Source organism: Oncorhynchus mykiss, chromosome 1 (genome assembly GCF_057628025.1).
Source record: "Oncorhynchus mykiss isolate SJ-2025 chromosome 1, ASM5762802v1, whole genome shotgun sequence".
Taxonomy (NCBI): Eukaryota; Metazoa; Chordata; class Actinopteri; order Salmoniformes; family Salmonidae; genus Oncorhynchus; species Oncorhynchus mykiss.
In genome coordinates this window covers 25,334,629-25,356,508 of record NC_143022.1, presented here as the reverse complement: position 1 = coordinate 25,356,508, position 21,880 = coordinate 25,334,629, and the positions used below count along the sequence as shown (strand labels likewise).

Here is a 21,880-nt window from a genome sequence, read left to right as displayed (position 1 = left end):
AACCGCCACATACACTTGAAACAAATAGCCAAACCGAAAACTGTAGACATAAATGCTTTTTGCTACTAAGATCAGTGACATGTAGGCTAAACTAACAACGGGGTGAATATCAGAAATCTCAACGAGCAAGCAAGTCGCAGCAATGAAGAACGCAAAATTCTGGCAGGGGGGAGATTTTCCGCACAACACCGGAAATTCGTCACTAGTTCGTCCAGCAATGATTGATGTTTTCAGCCACCGGTAGCTTGTGGGTGCTTTATATGCGCTACAGTCAATTACGTGCGCATATCTACTTATATTACATCTATAAGTATTAATATACGTCTACTGTATGATAGCTAGCACATTTATTAGCTAACTAACGTTAGCCTGCCTAGCTGGAAATTTGTTTTATTTCTACGATTTCCCCAAAAATAACCCCAAAAAAGTATATTTACTTTTTACGATACGTGTTTGTGCCGTCATGTGCATTAGTAGCACAATTTTCAAATTATTTGCATTCATTTTTACTTTCCCATTGTATATTGACTTCTCCATTGGTGTTGTTGAGAAAGTTTTCGCGGATTTTTCTTAGTGGATGTACAATCGTCGCGAATTGAATTATGGGGAGTTTCAGGCCCCGGAGTGACCATCATTGTACATTCGCAAATCCGACTAAAAACGAGGGCTGAGGGGCTTACGTTGCCAACATCCCTTGCTTGGCTGATCATTTGGACCGCCAGCCAAGATGGCAACGGGGATCCCCCAGGGGCATAAGACGTGTCTGGACCGTAACTCGGTTCATGACTCGGAAGGGAATTACATACCCTGTCGTCTCCCTCTGAGCATTAATGCAGCGTTCAGAACAACTAGGAACTGGGAAATCTCCGACTCCAGTGCGTTCAAGACACCTGGGAATTCGGAAAAAACGAGCTCCAACTAGGAAAAATCCATTTGAACGGTCATCCAACTCGGAATTCCAACTCTGGAACTCGGGCCTCTTTCTAAAGCTTTTTAAAAATTGTATTTATTTTTATTGAATCAAATATAACAGATAATCTGACATCATGGAGTCAATAATTAACAAGAACCTAAAGGACAAACAAAAACAGAAAAATGTGTCATGACAGCATAAGAGAATGCAACAATGTGACTTATTCAGAAAATAATTAATTATAGAATACAACCATAGACAAGCTTTTCTTATATAGTAATTTCAGAGACTCAATTAGAAACAAACTCTCAAAAACACTTTAAAGCAGGGGTTTTATTTGTATTTTTTGTGGATATAAAAATGTACCAACCAAAATCATGACATTAGTTATACATTTCAGAGTACAGTAAAAAAATAAGTTCATAACATAATTGCATTTAATATCAATAGTGTGACCAGTTTTACTCAATATGTACTCTTCCATTTCTCTCCAAAATCTAATAGTGTACAAACAACTGTATAACAAATGTATCAGTGTTTCAGGTCCATCATTGTAGAAAGTACATGTCATGTCTGTAAACCTTAACACCATTGTGTTGGAGGGGTATATATTGTGCAAAATCTTTAGGTGCCCCTTTCTTAATAGAAATAAAAAGAAATGAAGATACAAAGCCTTTTGCCATGAAATGTCTGATAGTTGTAAATTCCAAAAGGGTTTCCCTCTTATGTGTGATCTTTCTTTTGCTAAAAAAAAATATTATCTTTTGTGTTTATTTGTACACTTGGGACTTTTGTGTTCAATACCATTAATCAATAGACTGGGTTCTATTCTATGTGTATCTTGAGAACACATTTGACTTTTCATTAGCTGGGAAATAGCTGAGGGCATAGCATTAACCACAGAGCGATATTCTTTTTATGTAACAGGAAAGGCTTTGACTCTTAAAAAGACCTTGTAACATAACATTTGGCCACCACTATCAAACATGTCACCTACAAAGATGATATAAGTAATTGAAAAATAATTTCCTTGCCATAAAGGCTTGCTGACTACATTTTGATAACATTAGTGGCAGTTTGGTTATGTTGTAATTTCAAGACAACCAAATTGTGAACCCCCAATTTTCTTACAAATATAACGAGGAATAATGAACCATAAAGATTCTGGAGATTCTATGCATTTTTCAAACACTTAATCTTAAAGATATTATTCATATCGACAAAATCACATAACTCCAAACCTCCTTTTTCCCTAGTTGCCTCTAATAATTTCTGTCATAGATTAACAAAATATGATTGAACTATATGTCTGTACAACAAATGAAGGATTGTAACTCTGAGATAATCTGAGAGTAAAGGCACTTGCGAGAATAGAAAAAACTCTGAACAAAACGAGGTACCACATATAGACCAAAAGTTAACCATGTAACAAAATTGTCATTATCAATGTGAATCTTGCCTGTCTGCGCCTTTTAGGTCACCCTGGGTTGGTTGGATCTATTGCTGAGGTCGTCAAATTATCACGTTCTTCCCAACGATTATAGGCGTATCCAGCCCTTTCCCCTTCCTTACGTGCCTTATTGACCAGTGGCCATAGTTTGTGCCTTAGCTGTCTCTCGAGATCGCAGGACTTCTGCGTCACGGAATGCTCTCCATATCTTGTTTCTGAATGTGCTCACGGTGTATTGCATGATAACTGGTCGGGTTGTCTTGTCGTTTCGGGGTTATCCGACTCTGTGCACCGTGTCCACCAGGAATCCAAGTTTTTCCCTGTCTTTGGAGCGATCTTGGCCAAAACATTGAAAAAGTCTTTCTTCACATCTTCATTGCGGGTCTTAGGAAGGCTGTAGAGCCGTAAATTCCACCTCCTACTGTACCTTTCAGCCTCCTCACTTCTTTCTTGCAACTCTGTAACCCGGCATGTAATTTTCTTCACATTATCCTCATTTATATTAAATTTAATTTCCACCCCTTTCAGCTCATCACATATGTTGGTAATAGCCTCTGTTCTTTGATATCTTTTGCTTGAGGGCTGTAAAATGGGTCAACAGCGCCGTGATCGCTTTCAGGATGTCAGCATTTGAAACGGTATCCTTCATATTCTCGCCCTTCTCCCTAGTGCAGTGCACTTTCTTTGGGTTAGGACTCTAGATAGGTGTGTCAGTTAAAGGAGTACAAAGTCCTTCAAAAGCAGCTTTTCTGACCTTACTAGAATCCCTATTTGGCATCATCACTCGCAAAGCCAACGTGAACTAAACAAATAGCTAACGTTAGCTAAACAAAGTATTTTTATTTTTTATAGTACAGGCAGTAATTTAGCTATCTAGTTTTTTTTTATAGTACAGGCAGTAATTTAGCTATCTAGTTAGCTATCTATCTAACCAGACTGGCTAGCCAACATGCACAGAGAAAGTTTGCTTTTGGGTCTCAACCAGCACTTACATCTTATTGATTGTGGTTCAAAAGTCACATTGTTAAATTCCTTTCATAATGTAAATATGTTTGTGGTTCAATAAATCAATGAAACATGTGGTACTCCATAACTGTCTGAGTTCACAGGGATGCTGCTGCTCTCGTCGCCATTTTGTGCGACCTCCTCCTTCTAGAGCTTCACCTTTCCGACCAGTAGATCACTGAAATCATGATTTGACTTTGTATTTTCTGAGTTCCCATTTGTCTTGAAAGCACCCTCAAAACTCATGGTACCATTCACCAGCTCATATCTGTGTGAAGCTGGATTCAGTGCTCTCATCTGCATTAACACCAGATATCAATCCAGGTTGGATGTGACAGCAGAGATGAGGTGCACACTGTTGACCACGCCCCCTGACTTTGAGAATCTCCGAGGCCACATGCATCAAGCACACCCAATCCCATTAGTGGTGGTGAGAAAAGATAAATTATGTCAGACTCATTTACAATTGACTGTTATAGCCCCACATTAAAATTATGTTTGAATACTGTTTGAATGTTTTTCAATTGACCCCACATGGTTGGGGTTGAGAAAATGTTCAGATATCAAAATGGGGTCTTGGGACAAAAAAGTTTGGGAACCCCTGCTATAAACTCAGGAGGTACTTCTATGCACGCAACGGCGCGAGTTCACACAACATTAGGCCTACCGGACTGAGAAGCCAGAAAAATAAAAACATTTACAGATGCTATCACAGGTGCAGCGAAATGCTTGTGTTTCTGACTCCAACAGTGCAGTAATAATAGCCTACCTATCAATAAAACTGAAAATAAAGTTAAAATAAATAAATAGGCTATCATGCACACATGAAGCACTCCAAACCAAAGACAATTAAGAAATGGACAGAAAACTGGTAAATATAATTAAATAAACCTTATCTCCTTTCACACAAGTGTAGCACAGTTTGCGAGCTATCCAAATAACGTGTCCACTTAAATAAATAAAGCCGTAGGCTAAATTAATGTAATAATGTGAACTATGGGAAATTACTGGAAATGGCAAGGATTAACGGGATATTGGATAAACATTAATAAACAAAGGGCAAACAATTCACACCATGGAATAATTCATTCGCACGGATTGGCGGGAGATAGTGAGCGCATTTGTGGAGAAAGAGGCACATACTGTTTCTTCGCCACAATGCCCTTTCTAGTATTACAATTCACTAATGCCTTGAAAGTACCAATAAAACCAGTTCAGCTAGTTTGGCAGTTTGGCCCTGTCTGAGACATCATTTGAGGCCAAAGCATCAGTAGAGGGCGCAAAAGCTTTGGTCTCGCATTGAGCAGTATGTGGGGTGGATTTGTGACGCTGTCATGAAAGGAGAAATGGAAGAGGCTGTCCTAGACAGACCATGAAGCTTTATACTAAAATCCTTTATACACAGAGTTCCGTTGACACAGCACAGAACACGTGTTTCTGTGTCAGCATCGTGTCTTTGCACTTCAGGAGCGACAGACAGGATCATAAACATTCAACTGGAGAAGAAAGAAAAAAGGGAGACACAGACAACAAGCAAAAAGCCGTGTCCCCACAGGAGCGAGCAATGTCAAGTTTAAAGAAAAGATATTCGAATTCGTCAGCCGAACGGGATGTGGAAGACAAGGAGGTTACGGAGAAGATGCTCTCTCCAGTCGGAGGAGAGAATGGAAACTCAAGCCCGGATAAGGTACCCGGGGAAGAGAAGGTTGTCCTAGAAAGAACCATTACCCTGGTGAATGGCGTAGCTATCATAGTGGGTACCATTATCGGCTCGGGTATCTTTGTGACCCCGACTGGAGTGGTGAAGGAAGCCGGGTCCGTCGGACTGTCCCTTGTCGTTTGGGCAGTGTGTGGGGTATTCTCAACCATAGGTGCACTGTGTTATGCTGAGCTGGGCACCACTATTTCCAAATCAGGTGGTGACTATGCTTACATCCTTGAAGTGTATGGTTCCCTGCCGGCTTTCCTGAAACTGTGGATCGAGTTGCTCATCATCCGCCCGTCATCGCAGTACATTGTCGCGTACGTCTTCGCTACCTACCTTCTCAAGCCAATCTTCCCTGACTGCCCTGTACCCGAGAATGGGGCGAAGCTGATCGCCTGTCTTTGCATCTGTAAGTAGCCATTCTGATTAAATTTACTATTCTCAAACTCAGTGCTACTATATCAGGTGGTAGTTACACACGTTGCATCCTCCTTTACGCATGGCACCACGTCAGGATTTCGTAGTATGCAAATGTATCTTCCAACAGACACTGTTTTATAATTTTAAAAAAAATTAAACTTAATTTTGTAATTTCCTGGACTATGTTGATATATGGTGCCAAAATCTTGAAAACACGTAGCCTAGGTTTACTCACTGCGACACTGTTCTCTCGCCACTCACCCAAACGGAAACTCTGTAGGCTAGGTCTACTGTAGTTGAAAGAAACTGTTGAAAAAATAGCGCGTTATTTCATCATCCTTGGTTGGTAGAGGCCGGCTTTTTGGCAGCATTACCCAGGCGCCATATGGTCTGATCACACTCACATGGAAATTTTATTTCTCTCCAGATAATTAATAATTAAAATTAAAATAAGGAAAATAATGTAAATACAATACAAATATAAAACATAATCTACAATAAATGATTGTTTCCCCATAATATGCTAATAACATTAATTCAGTTACACATCTTGCGCACATTATTCTCATGGACCCTTATTGCGCGGGGTATAAACGACAGTAATAATAAAACAAAAGGAAGGCGTGTGATGTGACTTACTATGTTCAATATCAATATGATGAAGGGATATATTAAGTTTTGACACTATCCTTTATCACTTTGTTGATATCCTATGCTTTGGTATACAAATGAACAATATTGTATTCTCCAACGAACCAATTTGGACAGTTTATAGGCCTATACATTCAGTAAGAGTTGTTCTATAAATGTTTTTGTGAGTCAGGTGGCACTGTGAAGTTCAACACGTAGATGTTAGCTAGTCTGTAACAGACATGGCTGTTGTGTTGTGCTGAACGATGATTATTTTTCGTTTTTTAAACAATAAATTGACCTAAATCGGTTAAACTATTTGAAATGTGTTCCGTTTTTTTTCTGTGAGCTCAATGCACACATTGCACAGTTTCTCTAGAGATAAATCAGATCCAGCCTGAACTGTATGATGTTGTAGTTTCCAACAGGCCAATATTCTACATAGTTTTGCGCATAAAACGTATTTGTAGTCTGTGTTTATTTTATGCCTGCTACGGAAGAGGCAGAAGAATGCACGACCATGAGGGGATATAGAGGGCAGCTGTTGCTTCGCAAGGTACAGTATCTCTACCTGAACATACATGATCTAAGTGATTAATAGTTGGTATTCAGCCGTCATAAAAGCATGCCTATTTACTTTGGAGTACTACAAAATAGTGATTTTTGTCAAACCGCATATGCCGCAGCTCTATAGGGATGAGATGATGACTTGGAATGACATAAGAAAGTCATCAAATAAAACAAATGTCACAATATACACAACTGAAATATTTGATTAAAGTAATGTGAATAAATTAATGTTAATAAGTGATAAGCAGTGGTGAGCAGTCATGGGACTTTGTTGTATTGTTGCATTCTGTGTTACAGCATTCAACACATATAATAGAAACCCGAAATAGAAAACCTTTTTTATAATGAACCGAAAAAAGCACTTATCGTTGGGATTATGGGTGGATTAGTTTGAGCTCTGCATTAATTAGCCAACAAATCAAAAACATTCTCACATTGTGGAGATTGATAGTTATCTCAAGCAGACTTTTCTTTCTGCTCTCCAATTCCATCTCTCTGTTACAGACTTTTGCCCCTTTTGGACCCATCTCTCTTGTAGCATACATTTCTCTGTTGGGGGTATGAATCAGTGGAGGCTGCTGAGGGGAGGACGGCTCATAATGAAGGTTGGAATGGAGTAGAATGGATGGAATGGAGTGAATGGTATCGAACGCATGAAAACCATGTGGTTGATACTACTCCGTTGACTCCATTCCAGCCATTATTATGAGCCTTTCTCCCCTCAGTAGCCTCCACTGGTATGAATGCCTGATTAAGGTGCAGGAATGTGTGTGTGAACGTCATATGGTATAGTGCCTGCGCTAGTCTCTAATCCCTTTTCTGAGCGTGTAATCCCCAACAGTGACCACATGATAGAGACTGAGATAGAGGGGCAGCCAAGCCAGGGCACATATATAGATTAGAGATAGGGTTGAAGCCAAGATGTTGTTGGTCTAGACTCTAGAGTTGACATGGTCAGTCAGGATAGCTAAGCTTCTATTATCCACAATACTGTTCCAAGCAGTTTTGCTAATCCATTGAGTTGTGCTAGGCAAGGATGTTTGTCTGACTGTCTGTGTTATTGTTCCAGTGATTGATTTGGTGTTTAGTAGTTATTAGGTCGCCGTGCTTTAGTTTAATGTATATTTCCACAGTGGTGAGGTTTAACACAGTGGCCCCCTGGCTGGTTGTGTGTTGAAACCTCAGGTTCAGTCCATGTCATTTGTTTAGGAGGCTGATACTGAAGCCTTTTTGCCTTGGTAGTCCCTTTACTCTGATCCCAGTGGCAGCAGGTCTGCTCTCTCATTCTCACTCTCAGTGTGAGTGTGTTTTCGTGTGTGTGTGTGTGTGCCATTCCTCCCAATCTATACTGTACTCCCACACAGGCCCTCTTTGTTCTGTTTGGTTCCCCATTGTTGCCCAGGCTGATTTTATTTATGGTTCTTTGAAGTGTTCGTTAGTTAATCTTTTTTTAATGGGGAGTCAGAGGGACAGGGGGAGGCCCTTGATTTTATTCCAACAAGAATCTGTTTACTGGGTCTCTGAACTATTCCACCCTCTGTGCCACATGACACACCTCACAGCGGTCCAGCGCACTGATCATTTACATTTTAGTTATTTAGCAGATGCTCTTATACAGAGCGACTTACAGGAGCAATTAGGGTGAAGTGCCTTGCTCAAGGGCACCTCAACATATTTTTCATCTAGTCGGCACTGGGGGTTCGAACCAGTGACCTTTCGGTTTACTGGCCCAACACTCTTAAACGCTAGGCTACCTGCCGCCCGATCACATATATAATGTGGGCTGGGTGCTGGGATTTCCCAACCCTAGCCTCAGGGTCCCGCTGTGCGTGCTGAGTGGATGCTACGTGAACAATTAGTACCTTCAGAAGGATTTATTGAGCTTACTGAGCTTATAAAAGATGGGAGAATTTGTAAAGATTTTTTTTAGCTCATTCATGTAGACAGTAATAAAAAGGCATAACTCTCACACACTGTCTCTTTCTCTGTCTTTCCCCAGTGCTATTGACTGCTATAAACTGCTACAGTGTGAAGGCAGCCACGCGGGTCCAGGATGCCTTTGCAGCTGCCAAGCTCTTTGCCTTGGGCCTCATCATTATTATTGGTTTTGTGAAGATTGGCAAAGGTAAGATACAGCCACACAAAATCACTAACACACTCATCATAATGCACTTTACAGGAGGAGGTACACAGTGAAAACTAAACAGACAAGCCATAAAGTGCCATGCAACGGGAAAGAAAGTGGTCATTTGTAGCTCAGTTGGTAGAGCATGGCACTTGTAATGCAAGGGTAGTGGGTCCGATTCCTGCTTCAGATAAAAGTGTCTGCTAAATGGCATATATTGTTATATATTATAAGTCAGGCCCAATAACGATATGTCAGGTGATCGAGTGCAGGAAGTTGGCGTGGCCTTCATTGCCAATAAGGTATTTCCCCATAGATGGAGGGTGTCCCCAAGAGAGTGAAGTAACTAACTGTCTTAGCCCAGCGCCCAGTTTTTCTAAAGTTATCTATCCGGATTTCAGCTATCGGATTGGATGTATAGAAATAGAATGTAAAGAACATGAGTCCCCATTCAAGTCAATGATTCATCCGTTCTATTCATTCTATTGTTATGCATTTAATCCTATCTGATAGGTAACTGTGCGCTGGCGAATAGAAGTCTTCTTCCTCTTGACTAGCAGGATCAAGCATTATCATGATTGATTTTATTTCAGTTTCATATGAGCTTATAAAACACTATCTTGAAGAATCATGTGCACAAAAAAACGAAACAAAATTACATACAATTGACATGCATGCAAAATAATCATAGCAAGTACTTGCTATGATTATTTTATTACTTGCTATGTAAAAAAAATGTATGAGCAGTATCAAATACGCCTTGTAATTTCTAGACGCACAAAGGCAGCTTCATATCTCAGCAGCTTAAACATGAGTCAGTCTTTGAGAGCACAGGAAGCTGCTGCTATCACAGAACCAGGAAAAACACCTAATGTTGCACAATGTACAGTGCCTTGTGAAAGTATTCGGCCCCCTTAAACTTTGCGACCTTTTGCCACATTTCAGACTTCAAACATAAAGATATAAAACTGTATTTTTTTGTGAAGAATCAACAACAAGTGGGACACAATCATGAAGTGGAACGACATTTATTGGATATTTCAAACTTTTTTAACAAATCAAAAACTGAAAAATTGGGCGTGCAAAATTATTCAGCCCCCTTAAGTTAATACTTTGTAGCGCCACCTTTTGCTGCGATTACAGCTGTAAGTCGCTTGGGGTATGTCTCTATCAGTTTTGCACATCGAGAGACTGAATTTTTTTCCCATTCCTCCTTGCAAAACAGCTCGAGCTCAGTGAGGTTGGATGGAGAGCATTTGTGAACAGCAGTTTTCAGTTCTTTCCACAGATTCTCGATTGGATTCAGGTCTGGACTTTGACTTGGCCATTCTAACACCTGGATATGTTTATTTTTGAACCATTCCATTGTAGATTTTGCTTTATGTTTTGGATCATTGTCTTGTTGGAAGACAAATCTCCGTCCCAGTTTCAGGTCTTTTGCAGACTCCATCAGGTTTTCTTCCAGAATGGTCCTGTATTTGGCTCCATCCATCTTCCCATCAATTTTAACCATCTTCCCTGTCCCTGCTGAAGAAAAGCAGGCCCAAACCATGATGCTGCCACCACCATGTTTGACAGTGGGGATGGTGTGTTCAGGGTGATGAGCTGTGTTGCTTTTACACCAAACATAACGTTTTGCATTGTTGCCAAAAAGTTCAATTTTGGTTTCATCTGACCAGAGCACCTTCTTCCACATGTTTGGTGTGTCTCCCAGGTGGCTTGTGGCAAACTTTAAACGACACTTTTTATGGATATCTTTAAGAAATGGCTTTCTTCTTGCCACTCTTCCATAAAGGCCAGATTTGTGCAATATACGACTGATTGTTGTCCTATGGACAGAGTCTCCCACCTCAGCTGTAGATCTCTGCAGTTCATCCAGAGTGATCATGGGCCTCTTGGCTGCATCTCTGATCAGTCTTCTCCTTGTATGAGCTGAAAGTTTAGAGGGACGGCCAGGTCTTGGTAGATTTGCAGTGGTCTGATACTCCTTCCATTTCAATATTATCGCTTGCACAGTGCTCCTTGGGATGTTTAAAGCTTGGGAAATCTTTTTGTATCCAAATCCGGCTTTAAACTTCTTCACAACAGTATCTCGGACCTGCCTGGTGTGTTCCTTGTTCTTCATGATGCTCTCTGCGCTTTTAACGGACCTCTGAGACTATCACAGTGCAGGTGCATTTATACGGAGACTTGATTACACACAGGTGGATTGTATTTATCATCTTTAGTCATTTAGGTCAACATTGGATCATTCAGAGATCCTCACTGAACTTCTGGAGAGAGTTTGCTGCACTGAAAGTAAAGGGGCTGAATAAATTTGCACGCCCAATTTTTCCGTTTTTGATTTGTTAAAAAAGTTTGAAATATCCAATAAATGTCGTTCCACTTCATGATTGTGTCCCACTTGTTGTTGATTCTTCACAAAAAAATACAGTTTTATATCTTTATGTTTGAAGCCTGAAATGTGGCAAAAGGTCGCAAAGTTCAAGGGGGCCGAATACTTTCGCAAGGCACTGTAAGAACAGAATGGATAAAAGAAATGGCAAACAAATAATCAATATTATACCCATCCTGTTCCCAACTCAAGGGTCCCAACTGGGGTCCTAAGGAAAGATTATGATCATTAACTTTAAGTGATATAAGTCCAACAGACATCACCATTCAATCCACTAGTGTTTTGGTCCAATTAAGATGTTCAGCCCAAATGAGAGGCATAAAAAACAACGTTATCATGTTCCAACAGTAAAACACTACTCCATTGTCCTGTGGGAGGAAGGAGAGCTGAGGGCCAGTCAGTACTGATTGAGAGATCAGTGTGGACTGATTCAGTGCCCAGACTGGGCTTATGGGCCACCTTGAAGGAAAACAAACAAGTCTTCCAGTCAGACTGATTTAATATTATGTAAAAGTAATTATGTTAGAATAAAAGGTACTGTTGAAGTGCAAGGAATTGCACTTTTTAAAACCTTTGTCCTGGAGATACCTGAGATTATGTAACCTGATGTTTTACTGTAGCAATTTAGCAAATGAGAATTCCTTTACAGAAGTGTGTGGTTAGTGCATGGGAGCAAATGAGTGATTCAAGCTTAACTAAACAGCTTACAGAGAGGTGCCACCCTATTTACCAGAGGCATGCCCCCCCTCCTTCAGTGTACCAAGACTGCAATGTCTAAGGTGCATACATTTGCAATGCTGCTCAGGGAACCGTTTCTGAGACTGCTAACCTTTCCCAGGTAACCCTGTGCCCTTAGGGGCCAGATACCCTCTGTTGGGTGAATATGTGTAGTCATGGCCTGCTGTGTAACCATGGCTGGTCCTGTTGTTCCCTGTTGGCCTCCTTGTTATCACATCTCTTTCCCCTCTCCTGGTTGTATATTTGGATGCACATGAAGTTAAGGGTGAAGTGTATGAGAGAGAATTTCTTTGCAGGCCAGAGCACTGGGCAAAAACAGGTTTAATCAACGTTGTTTCCATGTAATTTCAACCAAAGAAATCATTGTGATGACGTTAAATCAACGATGAAAACTCATTGGATTTGTAAAAACTCATCAATGTAAGGGCATTTTGTGTTTTTTTTTCACCCAACTTTGAACCTAAATCCAATGGCATGGTGAAATGTTTTGTTGATTTTGCATTGAATTCACATTAGTTGACATCTCAACCGAATGTTAATCAAAACTAGATGTTGAACTGACATCCTTGTCCAGTGGGGGAGCTCTTGCTTAAAGCACCAGACTAGATTGAATCAATCGTAACATTGGTGGTGGACTTTTAGCTATTTTTGTCAGACACTATAATACGGCTAGGCAGAGTTAATACTATCAATCATTCAGAGTTAAATATGGTTTCCCGGCTCTCTATCTTCTGTCTTCAACAGCAGCCCCACTCTCCCCCCCTCCATCTGCATGGTCCTGTCTGACTCTGCCAAAAAGTTTTCACAAAAAACAGCAACTTTAAACACTTAATTGTTTCTTGTTCATTCTTACACGGACTGATCTTTCTAATAGAGGACATTTTTGATTAAGGCTTTACTTGCAATGATCATGGTAATGGTTGTCTTTACTTGAATGAACTTGTTGTAAGTCCCTATGTGTCAGAGCATCTGCTAAATTACTTAAGTGTGTCTATATCTGTATTTCTTTGTCTGTCAGGATGTGTGCGTGTGATAGTTATATTGCCCCGTGACAAACTCTGTGTTGTGAAATAGCATGTATCAAATTATCATGGTCCTCCTGCTGCCAGCTCATGGCTGTGGTATGGAGGAGGATCTTCCAGAGCTGGACTGCTCTGGTCTGGTCTTGTCTTATCTGGGTGGGACGCCACTGGGTTGGAGAGATACATCTAATGACAGAGGTCGAATGAACGCTCCTCTTGTCCTTTTTCTCTTTTCCTGACTGAGAGACATGCTCACTTCAGTGCATTTTAAACCACCTGTTGTCTATACTGGGCAGTCACCTAGGGTAAACGGATTAAGTATAAGATTCTGGGTCATTCCTTAATTTGGCAATAGGCTCAAGCAGGTTAATGGCAACAGGATTGTTAAAAACTAATCTGATTAGGCTACTGCAATAGTCCAGTTCCTTTTCAATCAAAAGTGTTTTTGTTTGTCTTTTGGAGCCAGTCGGGAGGCTCTGTAGGGACATTCCTTGTCTGGGTGTCTTTAATGTGTGTTTTTCATGTGTACATCTCTGTCTCAGTACATCTCCCCTTGGCTGCTTATGAAATAGGCAGCCCTGCAATAGTTTTGCCATCACATTTCTTTCTGCTGGCTCAGTTGAAGGAACGGTAGTCAGTATTGTAACGGGATCTCTTAATAGTTTATTTACAACCTTTACAATTGTGCTGCTGTGACCAACTTTAACCCTCCCCAAATACAACACACATACGCCCACTTCCTGGCGGGAAGGAGCGATGGGCCAGTAACCGAAAGATTGCAGGATCGAATCCCCGAGTTGACAAGGTAAAAATAGGTTGTTCTGTCCCTGAGCAAGGCAGATAACCAACCCACTGTTCACCAGGCGCCGATGACGTGGATGTCGATTTAAGGCAGCCCCCCGCACCTCTCTGATTCAGAGGGGTTGGGTTAAATGCAGAAGACACATTTCAGTTGAATGCATTCAGTTGTACAACTGACTAGGTATTAAATCAAAATCAAATTCCTACATAGTCTCCCTCTGGCTAATCACGTAACTGCCAATCGTACCTACCTGTCATGCCACTCTGACATTGCTCCTCCTAATATTTATATATTTCTTAATTCCATTATTTGACTTTTAGATTTGTGTGTACTGTTGTGAATTGTTAGATACTACTGCACTGTTGTAGTTAGGAACACAAGCATTTCGCTACACCCGCAAAAACATCTGCTAAATAAATTCAGTAAAAAAAGAAACTTCCCTTTTTCAGGACACTGTCTTTCAAAGATAATTCGTAAAAATCCAAATAACTTCACATATCTTCATTGTAAAGGGTTTAAACAATGTTTCCCATGCTTGTTCAATTAACCATAAACAATTAAGAACATGCACCTGTGGAACGGTCATTAAGACACTAACAGCTTACAGACGGTAGGCAATTAAGGTCAGTCATGAAAACTTAGGAAACAAAAGAGGCCTTTCTTCTGACTGAAAAACACTAAAAGAACGATGCCTGGGTCCCTGCTCATCTGCGTGAACGTGCCTTAGGTATGCTGCAAGGAGGCATGAGGACTGCAGATGTGGCCAGGGCAATAAATTGCAACGTCCGTACTGTGAGACGCATGAGACAGCGCTACAGGGAGACGGGACGGACAGCTGATTGTCCTCGCAGTGTCAGACCACGTGTAGCAACACCTGCACATGATCGGTACATCCGAACATCACACCTGTGGGACAGGTACAGGATGACAACAAGAACTGCCCGAGTTACACCAGGAACGCACAATCCCTCCATCAGTGTTAGGCTGAGAGAGGCTGGACTGAGGGCTTGTAGGCCTGTTGTAAGGCAGGTCCTCACCAGACATCACTGGCAACAATATCGCCTATGGGCACAAACCAAATCAAATCAAATGTATTTATATAGCCCTTCGTACATCAGTTGATATCTCAAAGTGCTGTACAGAAACCCAGCCTAAAACCCCAAACAGCAAGCAATGCAGGTGCAGAAGCACGGTGGCTAGGAAAAACTCCCTAGAAAGGCCAAAACCTAGGAAGAAACCTAGAGAGGAACCAGGCTATGTGGGGTGGCCAGTCCTCTTCTGGCTGTGCCGGGTGGAGATTATAACAGAACATGGCCAAGATGTTCAAATGTTCATAAATACCAGCATGGTCGAATAATAATAAGGCAGAACAGTTGAAACTGGAGCAGCAGCACGGTCAGGTGGACTGGGGACAGCAAGGAGTCATCATGTCAGGTAGTCCTGGGGCATGGTCCTAGGGCTCAGGTCAGTTGAAACTGGAGCAGCAGCACGGCCAGGTGGACTGGGGACAGCAAGGAGTCATCATGTCAGGTAGTCCTGGGGCATGTTCCTAGGGCTCAGGTCCTCCGAGAGAGAGAAAGAAAGAGAGAAGGAGAGAATTAGAGAACGCACACTTAGATTCACACAGGACACCGAATAGGACAGGAGAAGTACTCCAGATATAACAAACTGACCCTAGCCCCCCGACACATAAACTACTGCAGCATAAATACTGGAGGCTGAGACAGGAGGGGTCAGGAGACACTGTGGCCCCATCCGAGGACACCCCCGGACAGGGCCAAACAGGAAGGATATAACCCCACCCACTTTGCCAAAGCACAGCCCCCACACCACTAGAGGGATATCTTCAACCACCAACTTACCATCCTGAGACAAGGCTGAGTATAGCCCACAAAGACCTCCGCCACGGCACAACCCAAGGGGGTAGGGGGGGGGGGCAACCCAGACAGGATGACCACATCAGGGAATCAACCCACTCAGGTGACCCACACCCTCCAGGGACGGCATGAGAGAGCCCCAGTAAGCCAGTGACTCAGCCCCTGTAATAGGGTTAGAGGAAGAGAATCCCAGTGGAAAGAGGGGAACCGGCCAGGCAGAGACAGCAAGGGCGGTTCGTTGCTCCAGAGCCTTTCTGTTCACCTTCCCACTCATGGGCCAGACTACACTCAATCATATGACCCACTGAAGAGATGAGTCTTCAGTAAAGACTTAAAGGTTGAGACCGAGTTTGCGTCTCTGACATGGGTAGGCAGACCGTTCCATGAAAATGGAGCTCTATAGGAGAAAGCCCTGCCTCCAGCTGTTTGCTTAGAAATTCTAGGGACAATTAGGAGGCCTGCGTCTTGTGACCGTAGCGTACGTGTAGGTATGTACGGCAGGACCAAATCAGAGAGATAGGTAGGAGCAAGCCCATGTAGTGCTTTGTAGGTTAGCAGTAAAACCTTGAAATCAGCCCTTGCTTTGACAGGAAGCCAGTGTAGAGAGGCTAGCACTGGAGTAATATGATCAATTTTTTTGGTTCTAGTCAGGATTCTAGCAGCCGTATTTAGCACTAACTGAAGTTTATTTAGTGCTTTATCCGGGTAGCCGGACAGTAGAGCATTACTGTAGTCTAACCTAGAAGTGACAAAAACATGGATTAATTTTTCTGCATCATTTTTGGACAGAAAGTTTCTGATTTTTGCAATGTTACGTAGATGGAAAAAAGCTGTCCTTGAAATGGTCTTGATATGTTCTTCAAAAGAGAGATCAGGGTCCAGAGTAACGGCAAGTTACTTCACAGTTTTATTTGAGACGACTGTACAACCATTAAGATTAATTGTCAGATTCAACAGAAGATCTCTTTGTTTCTTGGGACCTAGAACAAGCATCTCTGTTTCCACTTCCTTATGTCTGAAACACATGCTTCTAGCAAGGGCAATTTTGGGGCTTCACCATGTTTCATTGAAATGTACAGCTGTGTGTCATCCGCATAGCAGTGAAAGTTAACATTATGTTTTCGAAAAACATCCCCAAGAAGTAAAATATATAGTGAAAACAATAGTGGTACTAAAACGGAACCTTGAGGAACACCGAAATTTACAGTTGATTTGTCAGAGGACAAACCATTCACAGAGACAAACTGATATCTTTCCGACAGATAAGATCTAAACCAGGCCAGAACTTGTCCGTGTAGACCAATTTTGGTTTCCAATCTCTCCAAAAGAATGTGGTGATCGATGGTATCAAAAGCAGCACTAAGGTCTAGGAGCACGAGGACAGATGCAGAGCCTCGGTCCGATGCCATTAAAATGTAATTTACCACCTTCACAAGTGCCGTCTCAGTGCTATGATGGGGTCTAAAACCAGACTGAAGCATTTCGTATACATTGTTTGTCTTCAGGAAGGCAGTGAGTTGCTGCGCAACAGCCTTTTCTAACATTTTTGAGAGGAATGGAAGATTCGATATAGGCCGATAGTTTTTTATATTTTCTGGGTCAAGGTTTGGCTTTTTCAAGAGAGGTTTTATTACTGCCACTTTTAGTGAGTTTGGTACACATCCGGTGGATAGAGAGCCGTTTATTATGTTCAACATAGGAGGGCCAAGCACAGGAAGCAGCTCTTTCAGTAGTTTAGTTGGAATAGGGTCCAGTATGCAGCTTGAAGGTTTAGAGGCCATGATTATTTTCATCATTGTGTCAAGAGATATAGTACTAAAACACTTGAGCGTTTCTCTTGATCCTAGGTCCTGGCAGAGTTGTGCAGACTCAGGACAACTGAGCTTTGAAGGAATACGCAGATTTAAAGAGGAGTCCGTAATTTGCTTTCTAATAATCATAATCTTTTCCTCAAAGAAGTTCATGAATTTATCACTGCTAAAGTGAAAGTCATCCTCTCTTGGGGAATGCTGCTTTTTAGTTAGCTTTGCGACAGTATCAAAAAGGAATTTCGGATTGTTCTTATTTTCCTCAATTAAGTTAGAAAAATAGGATGATCGAGCAGCAGTAAGGGCTCTTCGGTACTGCACAGTACTGTCTTTCCAAGCTAGTCGGAAGACTTCCAGTTTGGTGTGGCGCCATTTCCGTTCCAATTTTCTGGAAGCTTGCTTCAGAGCTCGGGTATTTTCTGTGTACCAGGGAGCTAGTTTCTTATGAGAATTTTTTTTAATTCTTAGGGGTGCAACTGCATCTAGGGTATTGCGCAAGGTTAAATTGAGTTCCTCAGTTAGGTGGTTAACTGATTTTTGTCCTCTGGCGTCCTTGGGTAGACAGAGGGAATCTGGAAGGACATCAAGGAATCTTTGTGTTGTCTGTGAATTTATAGCACGACTTTTGATGTTCCTTGGTTGGGGTCTGAGCAGATTATTTGTTGCAATTGCAAACGTAATAAAATGGTGGTCCGATAGTCCAAGATTATGAGGAAAAACATTAAGCTCCACAACATTTATTCCATGGGACAAAACTAGGTCCAGAGTATGACTGTGACAGTGAGTGGGTCCAGAGACATGTTGGACAAAACCCACTGAGTCGATGATGGCTCCGAAAGCCTTTTGGAGTGGGTCTGTGGACTTTTCCATGTGAATATTAAAGTCACCAAAGATTAGAATATTATCTGCTATGACTACAAGGTCCGATAGGAATTCAGGGAACTCAGTGAGGAACGCTGTATATGGCCCAGGAGGCCTGAGTAGGCTGCATAGATTTCATGACTAGAAGCTCAAAAGACGAAAACGTCTTTTTTTTTTTTGTAAATTGAAATTTGCTATCGTAAATGTTAGCAACACCTCCGCCTTTGCGGGATGCACGGGGGATATGGTCACTAGTGTAGCCAGGAGGTGAGGCCTCATTTAACACAGTAAATTCATCAGGCTTAAGCCATGTTTTAGTCAGGCCAATCACATCAAGATTATGATCAGTGATTAGTTCATTGACTATAATTGCCTTTGAAGTAAGGGAACTAACATTAAGTAGCCCTATTTTGAGATGTGAGGTATCATGATCTCTTTCAATAATGACAGGAAGGGAGGTGGTCTTTATCCTAGTGAGATTGCTAAGGCGAACACCGCCATGTTTAGTTTTGCCCAACCTAGGTCGAGGCACAGACACGGTCTCAATGGTGATAGCTGAGCTGACTCAGCTATGACTGTGCTAGTGGCAGACTCCACTATGCTGGCAGGCTGGCTAACAGCCTGCTGCCTGGCCTGCACCCTATTTCATTGTGGAGCTAGAGGAGTTAGAGCCCTGTCTATGTTGGTAGATAAAATGAGAGCAGGCTTGGTCCTGTTTGTGGGTGAGTCCCAGAAAGAGGGCCAATTATCTACAAATTCTATCTTTTCGGAGGGGCAGAAAACAGTTTTCAACCAGTGATTGAGTTGTGAGACTGCTATAGAGCTCATCACTCCCCCTAACTGGGAGGGGGCCAGAGACAATTACTCGATGCCGACACATCTTCCTAGCTGATTTACACGCAGAAGCTATGTTGCGCTTGGTGATCTCTGACTGTTTCATCCTAACATCGTTGGTGCCGACGTGGATAACAATATCTCTATACTCTCTACACTCGCCAGTTTTAGCTTTAGCCAGCACCATCTTCAGATTAGCCTTAACGTCGGTAGCCCTGCCCCCCGGTAAACAGTGTATGATCGCTGGATGATTCGTTTTAAGTCTAATACTGCGGGTAATGGAGTCGCCAATGACTAGAGTTTTCAATTTGTCAGAGCTAATGGTGGGAAGCTTCGGCGTCTCAGACCCCGTAACGGGAGGAGTAGAGACCAGAGAAGACTCGGCCTCTGACTCCGACCCGCTGCTTAATGGGGAAAACCGGTTGAAAGTTTCTGTCGGCTGAATGAGCGACACCGGTTGAACGTTCCTACAGCATTTCCTTCCAGAAACCGTGAGAAAGTTGTCCGGCTGCGGGGACTGTGCCAGGGGATTTATACTACTATCTGTACTTACTGGTGGCACAGACGCTGTTTCATCCTTTCCTACACTGAAATTACCCTTGCCTAACGATTGCGTCTGAAGCTGGGCTTGTAGCACAGCTATCCTCGCCGTAAGGCGAGTACAGCGACTGCAATTAGAAGGCATCATGTTAATGTTACTACTTAGCTTCGGCTGTTGGAGGTCCTGACGAATCGTGTCCAGATAAAGCGTCCGGAGTGAAAAAGTTGAGGAAAAAATATATATATATACAGTGCCTTGCGAAAGTATTCGGCCCCCTTGAACTTTGCGACCTTTTGCCACATTTCAGGCTTCAAACATAAATATATAAAACTGCATTTTTTTGTGAAGAATCAACAACAAGTGGGACACAATCATGAAGTGGAACGACATTTATTGGATATTTCAAACTTTTTTAACAAATCAAAAACTGAAAAATTGGGCGTGCAAAATTATTCAGCCACCTTAAGTTAATACTTTGTAGCGCCAGCTTTTGCTGCGATTACAGCTGTAAGTCGCTTGGGGTATGTCTCTATCAGTTTTGCACATCGAGAGACTGAAATGTTTTCCCATTCCTCCTTGCAAAACAGCTCGAGCTCAGTGAGGTTGGATGGAGAGCATTTGTGAACAGCAGTTTTCAGTTCTTTCCACAGATTCTCGATTGGATTCAGGTCTGGACTTTGACTTGGCCATTCTAACAGGGCGCGCAACCAATATATTTGTGTCATAAGAGTTTCAGTGGACTAGCTGATGTTGCAGAACTTTGGGAAGATCCTTACCATGTTGGAACGTCATGCAGGCTTTAGGCTTAGAGTTGGGGGACAATAAAGGTGGAAGGTCATGGTCCTACATGAAGAGGGACATGGGGGTTCTCACGGCCCAGTGTTTGTCCTGTTTAATCATGGGCCCCTGTCTGAAACAACACTCTGGGAATTGTTTGTTCAGAGAATGTCTGGCTCTTTGGGTCAGCTGGTACTGTTGGAATGTCCATCCCTGGTGTGTTCCCTCAGGCATACGCTTCACATTTGCCTTGTTTTTATTTTTTATTTTTTTAAACAGGTAGCCCCTGAGTTGTGGAATCAGTGAAATCCCCATTACTGTTGATGGTAGGGGATTAAAGTAGAGGTCGACCGATACCGATTATTGGAGGACAAAAAAAGCCGATACCGATTAATCAGACGATTGTTATATTTATATTTGTAATAATGAGAATTACAACAATACAGAGTGAACACTTTATTTAACTTAACATAATACGTAAAAATCCATTTATTATCAAATAAATAATGAAACATGTTCAATTTGGTTTAAATAATGCAAAAACACAGTGTTGGAGAAGAAAGTAAAAGTGCAATATGTGCCATGTAAAAAAGCTAACGTTTAAGTTCCTTGCTCAGAACATGAGAACACATGAAAACTGGTGGTTCCTTTTAACATGAGTCTTCAATATTCCCAGTTAAGACGTTTTAGGTTGTAGTTATTATAGGAATTAAAGGACTATTTTTCTCTATACCATTTGTATTTCATACACCTTTGACTATTGGATGTTCTTATTGGCACTATAGTATTGCCAGCCTAATCTCGGAAATTGATAGGCTTGAAGTCATGTGCTTCAAGCATTGCGAAGAGCTGCTGGCAAATGCAGGAAAGTGCTGTCTGAATGAATGCTTACAAGCCTGCTGCTGCCTACCACCGCTCAGTCAGACTGCTCTATCAAATATCAAATCATAGACTTAATTATAATATAATAACACACAGAAATACGAGCCTTTGGTCATTAATATCGTAAAATCCGGAAACGATCATTTTGAAAACAAAACGTTTATTCTTTCAGTGAAATAAGGAATCGTTCCGTATTTTATTGAACGGGCGGCATCCCTAAGTCTAAATATTGCTGTTACATTGCACAACCTTCAATGTTATGTCATAATTATTTAAGATTCTGGCAAATTAATAACGGTCTTTGTTAGGAAGAAATGGTCTTCACGCAGTTCGCAATGAGCCAGGCGGCCCAAACTGCTGCATATACCCTGACTCTGCTTGCACTGAACGCAAGAGAAGTGACACAATTTCCCTAGTTAATATTGCCTGCTAACATTAATTTCTTTTAACTAAATATGTAGGTTTAAAAATATATACTTATGTATTGATCTTAAGAAAGGCATTGATGTTTATGTTTAGGTACAT

At 41.7% G+C, this 21,880-nt stretch overlaps 1 protein-coding gene across 1 annotated transcript in view; it reads left to right on the top strand.

Moving 5' to 3' along the window:
* The first annotated feature begins 1,232 nt into the window (after window positions 1–1,232).
* Window positions 1,233–21,880, top strand: part of LOC110511826 (large neutral amino acids transporter small subunit 1) — a 37,525-nt gene continuing 16,877 nt past the window's right edge. The window contains exons 1-2 of the mRNA XM_021592581.3: window positions 1,233–5,482; window positions 8,693–8,818. Of these exons, the coding sequence (XP_021448256.3) occupies window positions 4,741–5,482; window positions 8,693–8,818 (868 nt within the window). The 5' untranslated portion in view covers window positions 1,233–4,740. The remainder of the gene's footprint in view (window positions 5,483–8,692; window positions 8,819–21,880) is intronic.